The sequence below is a fragment of the Stegastes partitus genome, unplaced genomic scaffold (genome assembly GCF_000690725.1).
Source record: "Stegastes partitus isolate 25-593 unplaced genomic scaffold, Stegastes_partitus-1.0.2 Scaffold982, whole genome shotgun sequence".
NCBI lineage: Eukaryota > Metazoa > Chordata > Actinopteri > Pomacentridae > Stegastes > Stegastes partitus.
The window spans coordinates 215897-237700 of NW_007578713.1; the positions used below are offsets into that span (position 1 = coordinate 215897).

General features: G+C 39.7%; 1 protein-coding gene across 6 annotated transcripts in view; it reads right to left on the reverse strand.

Annotated features, from left to right (window-relative positions):
• Window positions 1–21804, reverse strand: part of filip1b (filamin A interacting protein 1b) — a 60240-nt gene that overhangs the window by 25636 nt on the left and 12800 nt on the right. For 5 of the 6 annotated variants that reach the window (XR_520690.1, XM_008294646.1, XM_008294645.1 and 2 more), the window contains exon 2: window positions 3493–3766. Coding sequence is in view for 5 of the 6 variants with exons in the window: in XM_008294646.1 (XP_008292868.1) it covers window positions 3493–3759 (267 nt within the window). In the remaining variant the exon portion in view is untranslated. Of the gene's footprint in view, window positions 1–3492; window positions 3767–12135; window positions 12157–21804 lie in introns of those variants that run through there. The other variant, XM_008294644.1, reaches the window with a different exon arrangement.

The following is a 21804-nucleotide window of genomic DNA, read 5'->3' on the forward strand; positions in this document are numbered from 1 at the left end:
AATATTGTTGGTATCTCAGTGTTATTGTTGCCATCTTTGGCTAAAATGGTGAAATGAAAATTAAGTTTGTATTCTTAATACCTATTGGCCAAAAAATGTTACAGGATAACGCTTTGTCCTTAAAAACATCTTTAAAACCAGCTGAGCATTGGCGTCATTTGTAAAAAGTTTCATTAATTTTCCAAAAATAAATTCCTTCTTAATAAACACTGTTGAGATTGGAGGAAGCAGCACATTTGTTGGCGACTAATTTCAGCATCACTTTAATCATTTGGTCCTCTAGTGAGTATTTGTGGCAGCAGGAGAATGTTTGTGGGACTAAATGAACTACAGTGTGTGTGTTTACTCTGATGAAGAAACATGTTGTCCAACAGTTTGGCTCACTGGTGTGTTTGAATGGCACAGAGGAATAAGATATATCTACAGACTACGTATGAAAGGGGGACGTAGAAACCATGATGGCACCCAGTTGTTTGTGGATGATCATTTTGATGCTTCAAATTTGGAATTTGGCCTTCGCTATTTTGGCCTTTTGAAACTGAACATGACAAGGATTGACTGGAGAACCTGAGGTCACTGTGTACAGTCACAAGGAAGCACCGCCCTAAAACATACATTCTACAGTCTGTTTTCCTCTACATAGGACCATCATTTCCAAAAAGAACATCACGCTCTTTTGAAGAAGAGTTGAAGCTAGCATTTGTATCCATGACCTCATTAGGAAAATGTTCATGAGGGCAACAGATGAAGTGAGAAGCAGGATCATTTTCGCATAGAATTCTATACAATTGGACTTTGTTTTGCAAACCAAAGGAGTCGCCCCCTGCTGACTGTTGGAAAGAATGCAGGTATAAGGCAACTAACTTCACATTTCAGACCTGAAAGAACCAAGTTCATCTTTAACACCCAGTCTGTGTATATTTCAGTCTTTAATACAAGACGTATTTTGTTGTAGGATACAATCATTCATGAGATTTGCGGACAAGAAGAAAATGTATAGTATTGCCTCATTTTGGCTTCCTCAGGCTGTAGCAAAACGTTTCTTTAATGCTTAAAAATCTGAACCACTGAGTCTGCTTTCATTTGAGGCTTTTGAAATGTGGAACAAAGCAGAAGAAAAGCAGCTCTTTCTGTGTGAAATGTGGCTGCATGTTGAGTATTTCTCTGCCTAATGGAAAATATTCAACACGCCCAAACAGATGAGCAGGATGGAAACAGAGGATGAGGCAGCAGCATCCTGCCTCTCTGGAGACGAGTTTATAAATGTGCCTCCATTAGAAAATCATTATCAGACTGGAGCCAGCAGCAGCTGGTGGGCCGTTTCCACACCGGCAAAAGGTTATTTTCAAAACCTAACCCATCACACTGTGAAATGTCAATATGTCTCAGCACTGATGACAAACACCACTACATTTATGGTTTTGTAAGCTGATGACATCCCCATGCAGAGCAAAAAAAAGGATCCAACTGTTTCTGGAAACGACAATAATCAACACTTCAGTTGGCATGGCAACCGAGCTGTCAGATGAGTATTTGTTAGTCATCTCCACTAATAACAAATCACCTTGATTCCACTATGAAACTGTAACTGGGCCAACTCGTCATAACACTGATCATGTCCAGTGATTCAACAATTACCAGCTTGTGAAATCTCTGGCTCAGAAACAGAACACTTCCCAGCAGTACACTATTTTTTAAGAAATACTTTCCGGCCAATCATATTTTAAACTGTTGCTTGAAGAGCTCTATCATTTGAGTCATCATTTGAGTGTTAACAAAAGGCACAACAAGTGTATGTATATATATAATATTAATTCTTTGTTTACTTGGTACTTGTCTTTACATATTTGAAATAAATATCTCAATCAATCAATCAAAAAATCAAAAACATGTAGGAGTATAAACATGTGGACTTAAAATAAAAAGACTCCTTTCACTAGTTTTAGTAAAATTAACAATAACTGCTGTGTCCTTGAAATTCTATTTCATTAAATTGCTTTGCCAGTTATGTTGTGGCGGCAACAAAATCACTGGCAGGAATATGAACAATTTGTTTTTTGGAAAGAGTGAACCACGACATTTAAAAAGTGAGCTGCAAAAGGATGTAAAGTGACAATTCTCTCACACCAGATTTAGCAGTTTGGTCGACAAAATGGCTTTGATGAAGGGAAGTTGGTGGTTTTGGTTAAATATAAGTTAGGACATTTCCCTGCGTTAAACCAGACCGTGGTGTTTCTGGTGGTGTTCCCATATGATGTGTTATTATGGGATTGTGTATGAATAGCATGTCTACGCTTTTTAAGCTTTTTAAATGTCATTTCATGCTGTTAAAAAACACACAAGATGTTTATGGTTAGAGTTTATGTCAGAGGGAGGGAGTCAGAAAGTTGTATGTTGAGCCTACATGTACATGGTGAGGGTTGTTCTCCAAAACAAATAATCTGCATAAAAACTCAAAAACACAATTGAAGAGCTGTGAAAAGCAACAGGTGGGGATGGAACTCTAAAGCCATGTTGGCCAATCAGAAACCTGGAAAATAAACTGGTGCTGTTCGGCTAACAACAATGACACGTTGAAGAAGGCAGGACTCAGATGTGTGGGTTATTCTGATGCCTGTGTTCTGCAAAATAGAGGAAGAGTAACTGTGCATTTGTGTGTTAACGTGTAAAAAGTCCTGACTGCAAGGCTAGTGCTATTCAGGCCACATCTGCTGTTGCACAAACTGGCCTCATTTAACAAAGAAGGCAACAGTACACAACACCGCAAACTGAGTTTCTGAATACCCAAAAGGCCTATTGTCACTGGTCAAAAGCTGTGTTTGTGTGTAGAAAAAGGTACGTTTACCAGTGTATACGTGGACAAGGCCTTATATTGTGCAGCAAGATTTGATATTTTGGCTAAAAAACATCCGTCACCGGTGAACATATTGTAAAAATTCAGTATATGTATCACTTGTCAAACGAGTACAGTAACAATCATCTGTCTCTTTTAAATCATAATTGCTGTTTCAAATTAGTTGTACATAAACAACATTTCTAAGAGACTGCTGTGCATAAAAACAGCATCAGAAAGACGCAAAGCAGCTGCTTCAAGTGTAAAACTAAAAGATGTAAAATAATCACAAGGAGGTGCAAAATTATCATTAAGACACACGAAAGTGCTACAAAGGGATACAAGACAAGTGATGCAAAAATAACAACAAGGACACACATACACAAAAAAAAGAAAAGCAAAATGACCCATCCAGAAAATCTAAATGTGGACAAAAAATGTGGAAAATGACCACAAACATTGAAAAATGCAGCTCTAACTATGCAGATGATGCTACAATATACTGAGAAACATCATCATTATATTAAGTCTGATTGTTTAGAGCAGAGTTAAGTATTCAAGAACCAACTGTTCCACATATTTCAAAGTATTATTAGTTCAATTTTAACATTAGGGCGATCATGTGTCATTACAGGAATCAAAGTGAATCTAGTTCGTACCTGAACTTCTCCTTCCATGATTCCCAGCAGCTGAAGCAGGTCCTTCTTGGACAGATCTGGAGTTGCTGCTTTACGACTCTCTGCAGGTTTCTGAGGTTTCTTCGCTGTTCCCGAGCCCCCCGTCCTCCCGTCCTTCTCCTCTTTTTGAACCTTCATCTTCCTCTTTATTAGCTCCGGTGTGTTTTCTTCTTCCTGCTTGATGAAACCTTTAGCGGGCTGAATGTGTCCGTCTTCTGGACCCTCCATGGTGCAGTTCCTGGAACGCATTTTTTACCTATTAGGAGAGACAAAATAGATTCCAGTAAATGAAAAGACGAGCAGATGTTTGTTACGCATAATGCCATATTCATACTGTAAGTTTTCTCATCAGTCTCAGTTTGGCGTGAGTCACTTTTTCACATCAGAGAATTACTTGAGTCGAAGGCTTACTTTGGAAACGTAACACATTAATAGAAGGATTTTTTTCAGCTCAGTCTCATGTTTTTGGCTCTTCTTGAACGCACCACAAAAAGAATATTAACAAGTGATGACAGCATGACTTTGACAAGAAAATACTGTGAAAGCACTGAAATCTTCCTCATGATGGATTACCTATCTTACCTTTCAAAGTTTCAATTCCTGCAAGATGGTTTTCATTGTGTACTGAAATTAACTGGCACCAGTACTGTAGCTGCCGGGAAGTAACGTTATATATATTTTTTGAAACAGTGAGTCTGTTGTGTGAAATATTGTACTTCATGGAATTAAATATACTAAATGATACTTGTGGACTGTAAAATGTAATAACCAAGTTGTCAGTTTTTGGATGGTACCTAACAGTATGACAGTGTGATTTATGATCTCTCTTTGAAGAATGCAACAATGATGGATCATCATTTCTTGCAATTTGAACATAAAATGTTTCAGATTAGTTCATTATTCCCCCCCAGTCGATAGCAACATCGAACAAGATGCGTATCAATTCAAATTTCATTGATCTTAACAAAGTAATGTGAACGTTGGGGTGGTGGACGGGCCTATACAACATCCTACTTTCATGAGTTGGTTGGTTTTTTTGGTTGTTTGTTTTTAAGTGTAGCCACATATTTTCCTGTCTTTAACTATATTCTAACCCCACCTCAGAGTTCCAGTAACTTGAACTTACCCACAGCTTATGAGCCATACCCGAAAGCTTTACTAACATCAGCTTTATGCTCAGATAGAAACACTGTCACTGAAGGCAAATTGGGGGTTTGCCAAAACATGCCAGTGTCGACACTTGTTTTTTGGAGGAAGTGCTTACTGTTATAGATTATATATTTGGAACACCTGCCTATTGTCTAGTTATGGTACCAACAGACAACAAGATCTCTAAGGATGCCCAGGCATCAGCAGCAAGCCCTAAAGCTGTGAATTGAAATCACTGGAGATAAGAACGTGGTCCAGCACATCCTAAAGCATGAGCCTTGCCACTTTGAACACACTCCCATCAGTTCGTCTGGACACTGGAACTTGTCATCTAACACGTTTACTATGACAGCCAGCTGTTCACTTATTGTCTGACACATCCCAGACATTCATGTGTGATGCTCTTTCCATATATGTTTTGGCTCATCGCTGCTTGACAGCTATTGTAGAGCATATTGATTCTTGGAAGAGTGATTTGCAGAAGAAGGCTCATTGCGTCCCATGATAAATAAAAGAAAATGTGATGATGGGAATAGTTACAATGTAGTGCAAGGATGTGCAATCAATCAGGTCAAGCTTGGGCCAATCAAAAGTGCATTAAAGGCACAGTGAGGGTGTTTACATGGAGGAGTATCCCATCTCATCGTATTCTGATTCAAAACACTGGATAAACACTTTTTCTGATTTTGAGAAACCAGAATATGCTAGCTAATACCCAAAAACAAACTAGTGCCATATTAAAACAGTTTTCTGATCTCACATCTCTTTGGGTAAGGATTAGACACATAACTGACTGAAAGATCATGAGGAGGGGTCGGTCAAGGTTAAATAATGACCACTGTCATGGTTGAAACTTGTTTGGAAACCAGAAATGACATTTTTTTCTGGTGTTGAAGTCTAATCCATCGAAACAGTCCAATGTCTTCTCTCTGCAGGGTTTGTGCATCTGTTCAAAAGTATTACATCATTATTGAACATTTACAGACAACTTGCTGATAGTTCAACTGTCATATAACTAAAATCTTCTCAATTTTTGCTGTTTAATAATAATTGTATTATCAATTAGTTTTTGTGTCCTATACTAGGATTTGAGTCTGTTTACATGGACCCAAGTATGCTGGGTTAGTGACCTATGAGTATTACTCTTGTTTTCCACATGTGAGGATCATATGATTATAGAAAAGTGGATACGTCTTATGACTTTGAAAAACCCAAATATGCAAGGTGGAGTGTTGTGGAGAAAGTGGGATACTGCTCTTGCATACATTTAGTCCAGTGATACAACAGGAACAAATATGGTGGCAACAGAGGGGTTTGGTAAGAGATAAAGAGACAGGACTTTGTATATTGGGACTGAAAGGTTTACATATAAAATATAGAACCAGACTTCTTTGCGTGCAAATCCCCAATGTAATCAACACTGGGATACTCATGACTGCTTGATCACATACTGTCAATCAGTGTGAAAACTGAAAACACTGCAACACAGGAGAATGAATCCAGTCAGTAAGCCGTTACTACTACACTCACTGATGTCGTACGAGCTTAAACAAACAATGACGAAATCGACAGCTGGGAGCGTTGGGTACGGGGTCCTGAGAAAACAGCAGGTTATAGGTTATTGGATCTGAATGAGGCCAGAGGTCGTCGGGGCTGCAGGTCTGGATGAAAGCAGGCCGTGACTCAGCCAGAGAGAATCCTGGCAGGCAAATGGTAGCAACCACGTTACCGCTGCCTGTTATTAATAGTTGTTTCAGGGGAGAAGCCAAGATCTCCCACACGTTGAAACCACAGAGCTGTCTTCATTGTGATGGTCAGCATGGTGAGCTGGGAGACGAAAGGCCAGACCAGGGGGGACAAAATCCAAAACCAAGACCAGCCTGAGGCAGCAGGAGGTTCGGGCTTCAGATGAAGAACATTTTTGAGAAGTTCTGGATGAGAATCTGGAATCAATCCACATTAGGGGTTCTGTGTCCCGGTGCTTTTATAACTACACTAACTGTAGAGACACTCAGGTACACACCAAGCAGCTGCATGCACATGACTTTCTGCTTGTAAAAGTAAATGACAACGTTTTTATAGGAAGGTCTTCTGTCTGAAGGTACTCTTCATGTGTGTGCTGAGAGTCCAGTTGTTGATCTGGCCATGACATCCTTGACATTTTAGGCTCTCCTTTATAAAAATCCTCCTTGTTGCAGCGGTTAGCATTAAGAGCACTGGGTAGCTGAAGATGGTTTTTATTATACCCATCTTTCTTTTGCTGCAGTCCAACGCGCACTACTCATTGAAGAAGACATTTTCATCAAGTTTTAGAGGTCTTTGGATCCCATAAATGTGTTGGTAGAAGTCAAATCTGATGACTTTGATCAAGAAATCATGAGCTACCAATTAGGATTACTTTAAATTGATGTGAAGATTGGACATGTAAAATTTGTGGGGCATCTGGGACAGTTTTATTGGATGTATGATTCATAATCTCAATATTAAAGATGCACTGCTTTGTCAGTAAGATTGCAAAAGTACCTGTTAAAATTCAAATTCATTTGGTGAAGTGTTGGAATCAATATTTGTGCACATTTTACATGTCGCGAGGTATAGCATATTGTATAATTGTATTAGCCGTTGTCCACAAGAAACCATTTTAGTTTAATGTCATATTTGAGAAATACCACTTATGCCCAAAATACGCAAAAAAAAAAAAAAAAAAATAGTTATACTGAAACTGTGCTGACACCAAGCTTAAAATAAGATAAAGCTGAAAATAATTGTTAATGAATATTGCCACAATGCAAGTAGTTTCCTAAACAGGAACTGAAACAGTGAGTAAACAGTGAGTGTAAGGTCTGTAAATAGAGACAGTTTATTTACTCGTTGGACAGTTTTCATCATGGTGGCCAAGTGTTGCATCAAAAGGTTTACGCGTCTCAACTGACCCAAGTCTGCATGTGCCAACACAGTGTTGTATCAAGTCCCACATATGTAAACTTATCTGTTTAAACAGTTTACCTTCACAAGAAGAACTCTGATTCACAGCATCGTTTCACAGAATGACCTCATCAGTGTTACGCTATGATCGAGAGTCAAGCACTGATGGAAGATTCTAGTCTGAGAGTTGCACCATAACTGGAACAAACAAATCCGTCAGGGTAAAAACATCCTAAAGTTAGATTTACGGTCCATCCAAACTGCATGGACACCCTCACCACCTTTTTTTAAAGTTTTGCTACAGGGTGTCTGTGTTACCCAACATCTGGAACCTTCCAGGGCCAGGAAGGCCAGGTTGTGTAGAGGTGAGAGAGGGGTGAGCTATAGTACCTATCCTGTTTTCATTTACCCCACAACTATTGAAGTTCTTTCAAAGTGAACAAACCAATGCGACAGTGTCAATGCTGTGAGTGTGAATACATTGGATTTCCAGCATTATGGGTGAGCACATCTTCGGCATTTCGCCCTACGTGAAATCATGGAGTCCCGGGCTGCTTGATGCAACAGCATATGAGGGCCAAGCATGTTGGTTTGGTTAAGAAGCTGGGGTGTCAGAGGTCCTTCAAAACACAAACAACCTTGTCCCTTCTTTGTTTTAAACTACAAGTTGTGTCTTTACTCTTCACAGTCAAACCCCAACAACCTCCAATGTAGCGTGGCTCGCATGCTGTCTGAGCGGCAGGTTCAGGGTAAGAATGTCTGGAGACGATGCCTTTGCAGCATATAATGACATTTTAGTGAAGTGGCCTTATTGTTTAACATTATTTACCTGTAATGCTCGTGTATCCTTATACTTTTGGCCATATGCTCCACATAACTGACCTACAGTTATATGATCCAGTTTACTATCTGAGTCTTTTATATAAGAGATGTATTCTGTATATGCACATAAAATAGTAGTTTACCCTAAAATGCAAGTAACCTCTGTGGTTAAAAGACTTCAAAATGTCCCCCTTTTTTTAAGTCTGCACATTAAACTCCAATGGAACAAACTTTAAAAAGCACACAAGCTGCTGAATAAATAGCGTATTGTATATTTGGAGAGATATTTACGGAGGTGTGATGGGTCTAAACTGGTCTCTCTGATTTACACCTCCATGCGGATAAAACGTCAGACAGCTGTGGCCCGTGGCCGACACACGAGACCTACAGTGGATAAGTGGTGGAGGAGGTATGTTGGCAGTGGAGTGTTTAGAAAGCTCGTCCAATAATGAGAAGGTCACTGGTTCAACCCTCGGATCAACAAGTGTCTCAAAGGCATGTGTTCCGCTGAGTGCAACATGCACATCTAGTTTAAATACGATTGAGAAAAACATCGGCCTTGTTGATGTTGCAAACCAACGTATCTCAATTTTGCTGTTTTCTAAGCAGGTTTGGGAGAAAAAAAAACCCCTTCACGAGACGTTTTTGAGTCATGCAAGCAGTCTAGTTCTTGAAATAGCAATGTTAGTCAGTTTATCAATCTGACAATTTCTATTTCTTATGAAATATTGTATCTTATTTGCACTACATGTATTCAACAAATTTTACACAATGCAGGATACAGCAAGTTTTTAGGATACAATACACAATTTAAACCCAACTTTCCGAACTTTTGGGCTTCTCACGAGAAGCGGTGAGTAGTCAGTGACACATTAACCAGTCTGTATAACAGCTTGTCGCTCTAAACTTCTCACAAATGTTTCATTTCAATAAATGTTCCAATGATCAAATATCTCAGATCTCAGTTATCAGAACTTTATTTGTTCATCTTTCCTCTCCCAATAATCCTGTGACGATCCAACAGATTTAGCTGTTGTTTTAGGATACAAAACTGGAAATAAAGTAGCTCCACCTGCAATGGTAATAGCTGCTTCTATTAAAATAATGTCACATAATAATATAAAAAAGGACCTTTCGTGCAGGACTTACTTGTAATTGAGTATTTTCACATTGCTTTATTTATGCTTTAACTTAGGTAAATGATCTGAATGCTTCCACCTCCGTGTCTTTTACGTTTTCCAATGTTTTTCAAGTGAAAACATCAGAAGCAAAGATTAAATCTGGCTCAATGAGAGGTGTGTTTAAGTCCATTTGCAAGCAACCAAGAGGTTTGTGTCAAACTTCCAATTCCCAATTTGAGATATCAAGAACAAGTTGATCTTTCACTTGAAGAGCTGCAAACAGGCTGATGGTACAACACTTGCAAGTGCACCGCCACAGGTCATAATATTGGAAAAAAAAACTGATATTAGCACTTTTATCTGGTGCGACTACAAGGTTAACACCTTAGAGTAATGCACAAGTCAGAATAATGGGGATTTGCAATGTTCTTCCATTCTGCTGACATGGTATGAATACATCAATCTGCAAAGAGCTGTAACTTAATCAAATGTCTGATCTGTCACTCAGCTACAGTGTAAATACAACTGGTGGCCGTCCTTGCAGCAGTCGCAGCTGTTTGTTTGGTGAAACTTAAGGGGGTATTTTTAGGGTCTCCCCACTTGTGTGCAGAGTCCAACAAGGGGGAAACTCCAGGGCTATCAATTTATAAGCCATCAGCAATCCCACGGATGCCTGAACCTCCATTTTACTTCACAGCTGCAGCTCTCACACTCCTCCACAACAACATTTGTGGTAAACAAACAGCCGCGAGCCTAAAACGCTTCTGCAGTTGCGCTAAACAGAGGTCACATGCAGCCAGTCTACACGAGCAGCTACCAAACATTCAGCAGATCATGTTTCCTTGCATTTCTTCATATTGTCGTGACATTTGGAGACGTATTCCAGGGTAAATATAGATCATGATGGTATTTCTTCTTCTGGGGCCGGTAATTGTTTCCTCTTCCTTATTGACATTCATGCTGCACTGACAACATGAGCTGGCACAATTACATGCATGTCATCCCTTGTTCATTACAGGATGAAAAGCAAACACGACATGTGCCACAGTTTGCATACCGTAGCACGTATGACCCAAGCAGCGCAGTTAGCACAAAAGACATCGCTTTCAGTTGTGAGCGAACAACACAAAATGGTTGTGTTGGAGCAAAATTCCCCATGTGAGAGTGAAAAATGCAGTAAAACTATGACGCTTCACTCATTAAATATGGGTGTAATTACCTTTTGGCTGACTCAAGACACCCATTTTAGTTGTCATGCAATTTTGTATTATTTATTTGCCATGCTGGATGCATTGTGGGATTGACTGTAATATTAGCTAGGTTTCCAGTTGTAGCACAGATCTTAATTTCATTTCAAGAAAACTGGCAAAAAGCAATTCAAATAACAGTGAGACAAACAGCCGATGGCAATAATTCTCCAGTCAGTGCCTTTAAATCAGCAGGAAATATGCTGTTGTGGTGATTTCATATAATGCTGTGAGAAAGTTTATGGATTTTGGTTTATAAGTGAAGCATAATCAAAAGTTGGAAGCTGGTAGGAAACATGTTGATTTTGTGTTCTGAACTTGATGCCAATTAATAATGTTTGAATTAAGGAGAATTCCTTACATTTGGCTTCTTTGCCTAAATAGTCTGCTGGTTTCACTTGTTTTAAAATAAATAAACTTTTTATTTTTATGCTCCACCAACAGGTCAATGAGTAGTGGATGAAAAAAAAAAAGAAAAAAAGAAAAAAAAAGCTTTCATGTTTTTAGTTGTGTTTTAATGTCATGAAGTTACTCCATGACAATTTATAACAAAGTACTTACTATAAGCTTTTATACTGTATATAAAGATAAAATGTATCCTCCTGAAAATTTGTTTATGTATATTTAGAGCCACTATGGACTGGAGTCGGATTGTTTGCATGCATCCATCCATCCATCCATTATCTATACACCGCTTAATCCTCACGAGGGTCACAGGGGGGCTGCAGTCTTTCCCAGCTGACTTAGGGTGAAGGCAGGGGACACCCTGGACAGGTCACCAGTCTATCACAGGGCTACACTTAGAGACAAATAACCAAGCACACTCACATTCACACCTACAGACAATTTAGAATCACCAACTAACCTCAACATGTTTTTGAACCTTGTGGGAGGAAGTCAGAGAACCCGGAGAGAACCCACGCTGCACAGGGAGAACATGTAAACTCCATGGAGAAAGATGCCGGGTGTCCTCACCGGGAGGCAAACCGGCGACCTTCTTGTGGTGAGGCAACGGTGCTAACCACTGCGTCACCTTGCAGCCCCAAATATGATTTCTGGTGTTTAATTTGTCGAACAGATGTCTGATTACTACTTATTTTGCTCTATTTTGCAATTGTATCGCATTTCTGGTGCTGATGATCTGTAACTGTACATGTAATGTTTAATATGACATCTTGTATAAGTTGACTTTAATGCCACAGATCCGACAGTCATCTTCAACGGCAGCTGTCAACACCATCCAATTCAACTTTTTCATGTGTAACATGTTTTAGCCGTGTAGATTCAAATATGACTATATAAGGGAGCGAGCGGCTCCACGAGGTGGTTTAAAGAGCTCCGGCCCTGACGCTGCAATTCACCATAAGGGGGAAAGTAAAGCAGTCAGTCATGTGTGCTGCAGGAGAGTTTCAGTCCTCAGAGATGAATGGAGGACTGTTTCACAGGAGAACAAAAACAAATCCACTTCTCTCATTTATCTAAACCTCTCAGTCACATTTGGGTTATGAGTCATATGATCTCACTAAAAGCTTTAGTATTGATTCAGTCACAGATCTCATTATTCTCTAAATATCTCTCTTTATGCCTCACTGCTTTGAACACCTCCTCAGACACACCAGAAAAACCTCTTTTCAGACACCTTCTCTGATAACATCATGCCATCGTTATCAGCACAAAATAACTCGGGAGCTGCAGCCCTGTAGGATAGTGATACGGTTCCATACACAAACAGCTAAATAATGTTTGACATAAAAAAAAACGTTCTATCAAGCTGTACTGGAACCAGCCTGTGTCAGGTATTTAAAATGCAACCTGATGCCATATTTAGCAAGGCGAGCGTTCCACATTCAGTGAAGAGGCTGCTTGATACTGCTGTGAATGGATGCAGCATTGTTGAGCTTCATTTCTGTTGCATCAGATTCGGCAGAGCTGCTGTTGGGAATTTTTAGTTCAATAACATCAGTGTCAGTGACTTGATCTGGCTGAATCAGAACTTGATTTTTCAGATGTCACTGTCACAGAGACAGTGGAGCTGTTACTGACTAAATTCAGCAACCTGAACACACCAGAAAAACAACAACACTGGCCAGTTGCCTAAGGGGGGTTAAAAAGAGCAATGTTAATGTAGGCGACCTCTTACAATTGTGTGAATAACTGCATGTCAAATCTCACCCTGCAGGAGAAGCTTGTTGAAGAGAAGTTTGCCTGCAGTCTACGTTTTGTATATTTCACTGAAAATTTAATGAAATTTAAGAAAGCAAGTCAACTATTTCTCAAAATAACAGCCCACTCTCCTGTGTCATAGTCCAGTGTGCTCATTTTGGGAGTCTCTAGCCCTCAACTTATTCTGTTTTTCAGATATGAAGACATGTTACAATTCAAGGATGTTTTTTCCAGGAATGTAAATGACAGCATGCAACGGAAATTGTAAATCTTTTCCCTTGCCCACCCTTTGAGGTACTTTTCTTCGCTCATCTACCTCTTTATTTTATTCTTTTTGAGACCGTTAGTGTTTTCCTGCTTTTCTTGTATGTGTTGCCTTTTCATGCCTTTATGCAAAACACTGTGAATTTCCTTGTGTTATTGATGGGTGCTTCACACATAAACACGCCTTTTCCGTAGGCCACGCCACGGCTGAACAGTTATCCAAACAGCTCCCAGCACTCAAACACAGTCAGAGGACGCAGTTTTAATGAGAAACCTCCACCAGCCACAGGTTTGTGAGCTCCATGAGCTCAGCTGGCAGGAAGCCACCGACTGTTTGGAGGTTTATTTCTTCCAAATGAGCTTGTAAAACAGAATGAGCGGTGAGAGAGTTCTGGGAGGTAACAGCTACTGGGGCCAGTGGACGAAAAAAGGAGGTTTCTGAGTATCAGTTCTGGTTATTAGCTGAAGTATGTTATATTTAATCAGCGTTAGGAGAACTGGTTGACTGTGAGTTCACAACCAGGTCAAACACCCTTTGAAAGAGTCTGAATGCATTCACGACTGGGAAATTAGGTTTTCTGGTTCATCCACAGTTTGAAGGAGCGTGACTGTAACCTCGAATCCTGGATGAAACAGTGAACAAACCCAACCTGATTCTGTCAGGCTTCATATCAGACAAACTTATTACACTCATCACCACTACACTCAAATTTCTCCCAAAAAACAAGAGCTTAAAGATTACACATAAGTAACGATATTGTTGTAAATGGTATTAAAATAAAAAAATATTGGGTATTGAATTTATTTACATATTTAATATTCTAAAAAGGTCTATAATGGGCTGGGCTCATTCAAACCAAAAAATAAAAATAAAAAAATCAACCTCATGGTGTTTTATATTTGTTAGAAGACTCATTATTGATTTACTATTGATTTCAGTTGTTTAATTGGTCAAGAAAATAGAAATAGCCAAAGCTTTTGTCCTTCCAACCACCTCCAAACAATCATATTGGGAATTTGTTAGAAAACTTTGCATCTGAATTCTGAAACTACATCTGAGCTGCAGCAATTTAAAAACACAAAACATAATAAAGACTGCATTTTTAAATCTCAGCAGACAGTGTCTTTGGCTGCTGGTATTCGGGTAACATAGGTCATGTTCAAGTCTCTGTATAACAACCGCAATAAACAAATGAAATATTAAAACTTGGGCTGCTGGTGTTGCTACAAAAGGAGTCAGGGGGTCACAAAACTCACCAGAATCCAATGGTTTGAGATTTTTCAGTTTGGTCAACTGATGAACAGGTCATGAAAGGTCTTTAAAATGTCCTGAATTCTGTTTCCACAAAAAAAATCTTTAACAGTTTAAAAAAATGTTTCAGTCAGAACCACCAAACACTGTTGCAATAAGATCACATTAACTAATCAAAAAATAAGAATTACTGTTAGAAACTGATCAACTTCCTTATCCTGTACCTGTGTAGCTGGACTGAATGGCACCGTGGTCCAAGACAAAAATTTGCAACTTTCAATGCGGCTGTTTAAGTCCCACATGCCATGGCTTATATTGAGTAGATCTGAATATGATCTGTTTGCACTTTTGTAAATTAAAGAAATGTAACATATGTCAGAAGATTTAAAAAAAAGATTTCACACTACAATTTTATTGTCCTTACAGGTTTTCTATCATCCTTTGCCACTGTGACTATAAACTGTACACAAAAGGTGAACCTAGCTATCACCTGTTGGCTTGTCGTCTACTGTTTGTAATTTGGCTGTTGCCGTCTTGGTTTTTTGAAACCAGCAATGTGCCTGGCATGTGGTGGATCGAACTGAGACTCCAAGACACTACGGGTGACAGTTCAGGACTGGCCTGTCAATCTCAAGGTAGCTGCGAACTAAAACAGGCCCTGCTTTAATGTCTATTTTCCTCCAAATGGGACTGTAATGTTTAAAATGACCACCGTGCTGTATTGAAGGAGAGTTAAACTAGAAACCGAGACCATAAACTCATTACAAAAATGTTTACTAAAGTAACAAATCCAGTTAGAAGTAACATGATTTTCTCATAGGCTTTTATAGAACCACACTTCTTTTCGCAACCAGAGGAGTCGCCCTCTACAGGCCATTTGAAAGAATGCAGGTTTAAGTAGCTTGCACCTTGGCTTCACCTTTCAGACCATCTTTTATACACCATCTATGGGTCTGACCAGAGACATTACACAGGAGAGAGTCTGCATTGAAAAAAAAACCTAAAATGATAACTATCGGGAAATATTAGAACACTAAAGATGCAATTCTGTGATACAATCCAACCATCTGTTTTATAACAGCTAAACTGACAAACATCTTGTTATCATGTTGTTGCATTGACGCAAGCACAAAGTCAAAGTTCAAGACAGTCTTGAATGCTTACTGTATTTGTGAATTACCAGAGCATTTGTTGAAGTGCTCGGTAATTGTATTATGTCAGAGGCGCTGGTCAGAATGGTCTCAATCCACAGCACTATGGATGGAGCCGTTACAAAACTGATGTCGCTCTGTGATAAAACTTACAGAGCTGCTCTTTATATCACCACCAGCATCTGTCATGTTTATTGTCAGGAAAACGAGGAGGAGGACCCAAAATACAGACTAGGATCTTTGAGTAGAGGGTGGCTGACTGATAGATGTAAAATGGAAGGTCAATATGGCAGATTTGCTGTCAAATAAAACCAGAGGGCAAGCAGAGATCGAAGTCCCCTAAAAAAGCAAGGGGTCAGAACAGGTCGTCAGGATGAAGCAATGCTGTAGTGATCAGCTAAACACACAAAAACAACCTGGCAAAGAGTGGATCTGGAAAGCTGCTATGTGTTCTGCAGGTTTAATCGGGAGACTATAAACAGATGAGCCAATGGGGGAAGTAGGAACAGGTGTGGTGGGTGTGGCAGACAGGTGATACATGGAAAACCATCATAGCTCAGAGTTAAAGTGTGACAGCAGACTAAAGCCACCCTCAGGTCAAGCTGAGGTTCCATCCAGTTTAATGACCTTGCAGCAACACAGGCCCCACTTTGCACCGATCGAAGTGTGCTTTCTGAACTCTGATGTCTCGAGTAAATATACAAAACACCCTAAAAACTAACCGTATACCACAGAAATGAGGATGTAAATGAGAACGTTCTTCTTAACTCTAATGAATCCATGGAAAACCACTCGACATTGCATTAATGTACAGTGCTTGACTAATATCAGTCTATCAAGCCCTTGTGCTTGAAATAGTGACACTTACAGTTGGGACTTCAATGCCACTACAGGCTCACATTACCATCTTCAGCAAGTCGTATCAGAAATAGAACAATCGTAATCTGCACTCGACAGCCGGCACGTGTTACGACCACGTCATTAAAACTGTTTCTGTCCTGCAATTTACGACCAAACGTCATCAATGTACCTGCTTAATTTGTTCCCTCGTTATATTTGACTTCATCCTCAGTGACCTTTAAACCTCCCTGAGACATTCACATAGATTTGACAGGCATCACTTATGAAGTAATAAATGAGGAGACAGGCTCAAAGATCCTCCAGTACTGCAATTGTTAGTGTTTATAATGTATTTGTTATAGTTGTATAGTTATTTTGGCATCTGGTATGTAGAAGTTTTCCTGCAAAAAACATTTCAAAATTGAGTTTTTAAAATAACAGATGTATATGACACACATTGTATACTACATATACATACAGATTCAATAAACTGACATTTTTCTATTGGTACCCCATTAATTTGGATGTAATGAGTGGACGGTTTGAAGAATAAACTTGTTAGTTCTATGCGGCTGACAGACTTAGTTAATTCAGTTCTGTCTGTCTGTACTCTGTTTAGTATTTATATTTTTATTTCACGGCTTAGTGTGTGCTGGTTGTTGAATGTGCTGTTGTTGTCATTTGCCATTAAATGCCCCATTAGGGATAAATAAAGGACTAAATAATATTATTCAATGCATACACAATTTGCCAAGGCACACCCCATAAAAGTGCAATTGCAAACTTTGTCAGCAACTTTTTTGTTTTCCCAGAAGGGCAAAATGGTGATTTTGGTCGGTAAAATGGTGATTGAAACTGCACAGGTCCGCTGCATTGTGACAATCTGTGCATCTGCACTTGGGTGCCTCTAACATCGGCTGGACAACTTCACTCCCCAGTGTTTACTTACTGTTGAAATTCGATCACATTAATATTCGAAAGCAGTTGGGGAGGCCAAAGTTTAACACCAGCAGCAAAACAGGCTAAACGGTAATATTCCTGTTAGCAAAGTCATCATAAAGATTTCTGGCAGAGTTAGTCTAGCCACCACGAGTTTAGCACCTACTACCGCCCCTTGGCCCGCAACTTTAACAAGTTACAGAGGACATCGGTAAAGGAAAAACTCATGCAGGTGTGTCTTAAATTATACCCAACTCGTACAACAACTGTGTTCAAGCATAGTATGTTCAATGGGGGTCTCACTTGGGACCCATAGTGTACTATTTTTCATTCCTGTTGCTGGTGCTATTTTACATACAGTATAACCCATCTGTAAATCATATTAATTACTGTCTACTTTCCAAACATAGATGGCCTAAACATGGATATCAACCCTATTCAGGACTTTCATGTTGCCATACGTAGAAGGTCTTTCGGGGTCCACTGGACCCCAAGAAAAACATGTGCAAAATATCTGTTGGTGTTCATTATAGACTTCTATACTATACTAAATAAATTTTCTGATAAGTTGATGTATTTTTGGTTCCAAATGCATGACATATGGCCCTCTTTTATATATATAAATCTTCAAAAATAAAATAACAATACCTGTCACCTAAACCAAATGGCCTGGGGTCCCAAAGACCCCAAAAGTCCTGAATAGGGTTAAGCATGACAAACACATAAACATCTGCAAATGCTCCTTTGGCTTTGAATATTGATTACAGGAAACACTAGTTCCACAAAGACATACCTTTGACTGTTTGATCCAGATAAAAAGTATATAAACTGGGTAATATTCACTTTATGCTGGATGACGATCACCTGTAGGTGTCTATATTTGTGCACTCCCTTTAGTTTCAAATGCGCATTAACACATTTTATTGTGGAACCAGCCCTGGCAGGCTGATCTGTAAATGCAATTTTGCAGTATGTTGATTTAAACGACAGCACGTTTGGTGCAGATCACACAAAAAAGCACAATTTAAAATTTGTACTCAGTATGTTTAAGATATTTTTGGAAAATACTCTTCTGAATACACTACAGTAGGCAAAGAGAGGAGAGTTTCAGTGTTCCATACATTTGACAGACTAATCAGTAGAAGGTTTCTGCAGCAGTTCTACACTTCAGATCACAGAAAACATGGGTTTATCCAGAGTAACAGGTTGGAGATGATCCCTGCCTTTCGAGCTGCCATCGTTTCCTGCCACCTTACATGGAGGTCTTAAGGCTGCACAGATGAGTGAGCAGCAGGGCCGCAAAGAGGCTGCTACAAAAATAGAAATCATAAATGCAGCCCAGTTTAATGTAAAACCAAGCGTGAAAACTGGGTCGGAGGTTCAGACTTAATGCAGTCAGGTTATTTCAGAGAGCTTTCCACGTGTTCAAGCCCTGCAGGAGAGCCTCTCAGCTGCACACAAGACACTTGGAAAGCTGCTCTTTCAGGGCTAAAAAAAAAGTATGGTTGTCTTACTGGGGGAAGCTGGATTTGGGAATCCAGAACAACGACAAATGTGTGCTGCATAGGCTGCACACATCATGCATTTGGCTTGGTGACCAGTCATATTACAGCTGGTGTCAGTCATGAGGAGTGAAACTGTGATAAATTAAAACACTTTGGTCAAGAGGAGGCGTTTATGAATTCATGTTGTACACTTGTTTATTCACCTGAAAAGAGTTATTCTTGTAGATTAATCGTAGCAACTGGACTTGCTTGAGTTCCTTGAAGACGTTCCACCTCTCATCCAAGAGGCTTCATCAGTTCTGACTGACTAGTTGGGCGTACCAGATACTTATATCCTTAAGGAGCCATTAACACTTGAGTTTTGGTTTCAGTTGGGTGTTTGTCTTGACCCATCATCAGCAGCATTAACTCTGTTGCCTGTAAGATTGCAAAACACTTAGCCTATTTTAGCTCTGCTGGTTGGAAGAACTCTTCATTGCTTAAGAAACTCACAGGACTCATGACTCGCATCATGAGGGGGAGGAGCAACAAACCCCCAAATGAAACAGAAAGTCAAGGGCTCCTTCAGGATGTAAGTATCTGGAACTCCCAACTAGTCAGTCAGAACTGATGAAGCCTCTTGGATGAGAGGTGGAACGTCTTCAAGGAACTCAAGCAAGTCCAGCTGCTATGATTAATCTACGAGAATAACCATGAGCTGGATGAGTGAGAATCTTTACAGACATGTCTACCTGAAAAGAGCTTTAAGCCCCTGGACTCAGATATATGAAAGACCTCTGACCTCATCTACACAAGAACAAGACACCCACATAGAACGATGTGCACAATTGACCTTACTCTGTGGTCATTTTGGGTTTGTTTATTTTTCAGTCAGTTTGTCTTTTTTTGAATAAATCAGATTTTTTGTGATTTTTTTTGTCTTTTTGTGTTACATTTGCTTCACTCTGTAGTTGTTTCATTTCTCCTTGTGGTCGAGGTCCATTCATACATTTTTTCTGGTCAGTTGAAGTCTTTCTGTGGTTGTTTTGTGTCTTCTTGTATTCATTTCTGCATTTCTTTGTGGTTGTTTGTTGTCTGTGTGTTGGTTTTATGTCTCTTCTTGGTTGTTTTGTATCACTTTGTGGTCAGGTTGTCCCTTTGTGGTTGTTTTGCATGTCTTTGTGATCACTTTAGGCCTCTTTGCAATTGCTTTCTGTCCCTTTGTGATTGTTTTGTGTCTCTTTCTAGTCACTCTGTGTCTTTGCCATCATTTTGTATGTCTTTGTAGTTGTCGTGTCTTGTAGTCGTTCTGTGGTTGTCTTGCATGTTTTGAGTTTCTCTATTGTCAGTGTGTCTGTTATAACACTGCATCTCTTTGTGTTCTGCATTTCTGTGGCTGTTTTATGTCACTTTTACTTGTCTGTGTGGTTGTTTTGTATCCCCTTGTGATTATTTTTGTGTATTTGTGGTCAATTTATGCATCTTTCTGGTCAGTTTGAGTGTGTAGGGGTAGTTTTGTGTCATTTCCTGTCTCCGTCTAGCCATTGTATGTGTCTTTACAAGTAAAAACAGAGTCATTCTGTATCTTTTTGTGATTGTTTTGTGTCTTTTTGTAGCCATTTTGCATCTCTTTGTGGTGTTTTGTGTCTTTTTGCAGTCATTTACTTTGTTTTTGCGGTTATTGTTTATGCCCGTTCATTAATCCATTCATGCACATGAACAGTTTATCTTATTCATACCTCAGAGGTCAGTTCTGTGTCCATACAATCACACATTAGAGAAAAACGGGAAACATTTTCTTGACAACTAAACATGAAGTGTGATGCTTAATATTTACCTTTTGGTAAATTGAAACTCTGACATTTAAAGGTATAAAATGACTCGTACACTGAAAGAGTCCATGAAGTGTTTTTCAGTTTGCATCCAGAGTTTATCCTTTTCTAAACTCAAGCAGCGTTTCATTAAGTGGAGGAAACATGGCCAGTGAACACAGTCCAAGCAGATACTATGTTCCTTTCCAAACATATTTGGCAAAATCCTTCAGTACAATATAAATGTTATTTTGTGGAGACCAGACTGAGTGAAAATAGTTTTTAGATCTTCTCAGCGAGTCGCTTAATCTTCTTCTTCTATACTTCAGGCTTTAACATTTACATCTACATTTATGGTATTTGGCAGAGCAGCACAGCATCCAAGATTAGGATGTATTCTCTTACACAGACATTTGGCAGCAAACAGATCCTCAATCATTCTGTTAAAGGCCAGATAGTAGCAAGATGTACATTTCTGCTCTTTAATAGAACTGAGTTATGGTTTTGTGGAAACTCGTGTTTGTTTCTCTTTCGGAAACCGTCTCAGTTGCGACATCGGGGAATTGTCTCATCATGACACCTTAAATTATCTAGTAAAATCTATTCTTGTTACACCCAACATAAAGCTCCTAAACCCAGGGCGGGTTGAGCCGTTCAAACTGCAGCGCATTCCCGAACCACATCAGTCATCAGGGCTGAAATTTTTTGGGCTGAGAAAAGGCAGGTTTTCATCCTCCCAGCGGTTTGTGCGTGAGCTCTAATCAGCGGTGACCAGTCCAGAGAGCTGACATCACTCCCAACGTGCAGCCGACCAGCAGCCAAGGCTCACATGCCTTTCAAATGGACGGAGCATGAAGTCACTTCCCTCATAAACTCGGAGAGCAGAGGAGGGGAGCGAGCGGAGAGCGGGCAGGATATCATGAGGGTGAACCAGGGTTTGACCGCTGCTCATTTTACGTCATTTCACCTTTTTACAAGCCATTTAGCTCCCGAGCGCTGATGAATCTCAAGTGCTTGGTGGTCAGCCCACCGCATGCATGTCACAGACTTGAGAAATGAGTCATGAGAGAGGAATAAGCCCAGACTATCCCGTAAGTGGCCTCAGAGAAGGCTTCCAGCACCATCA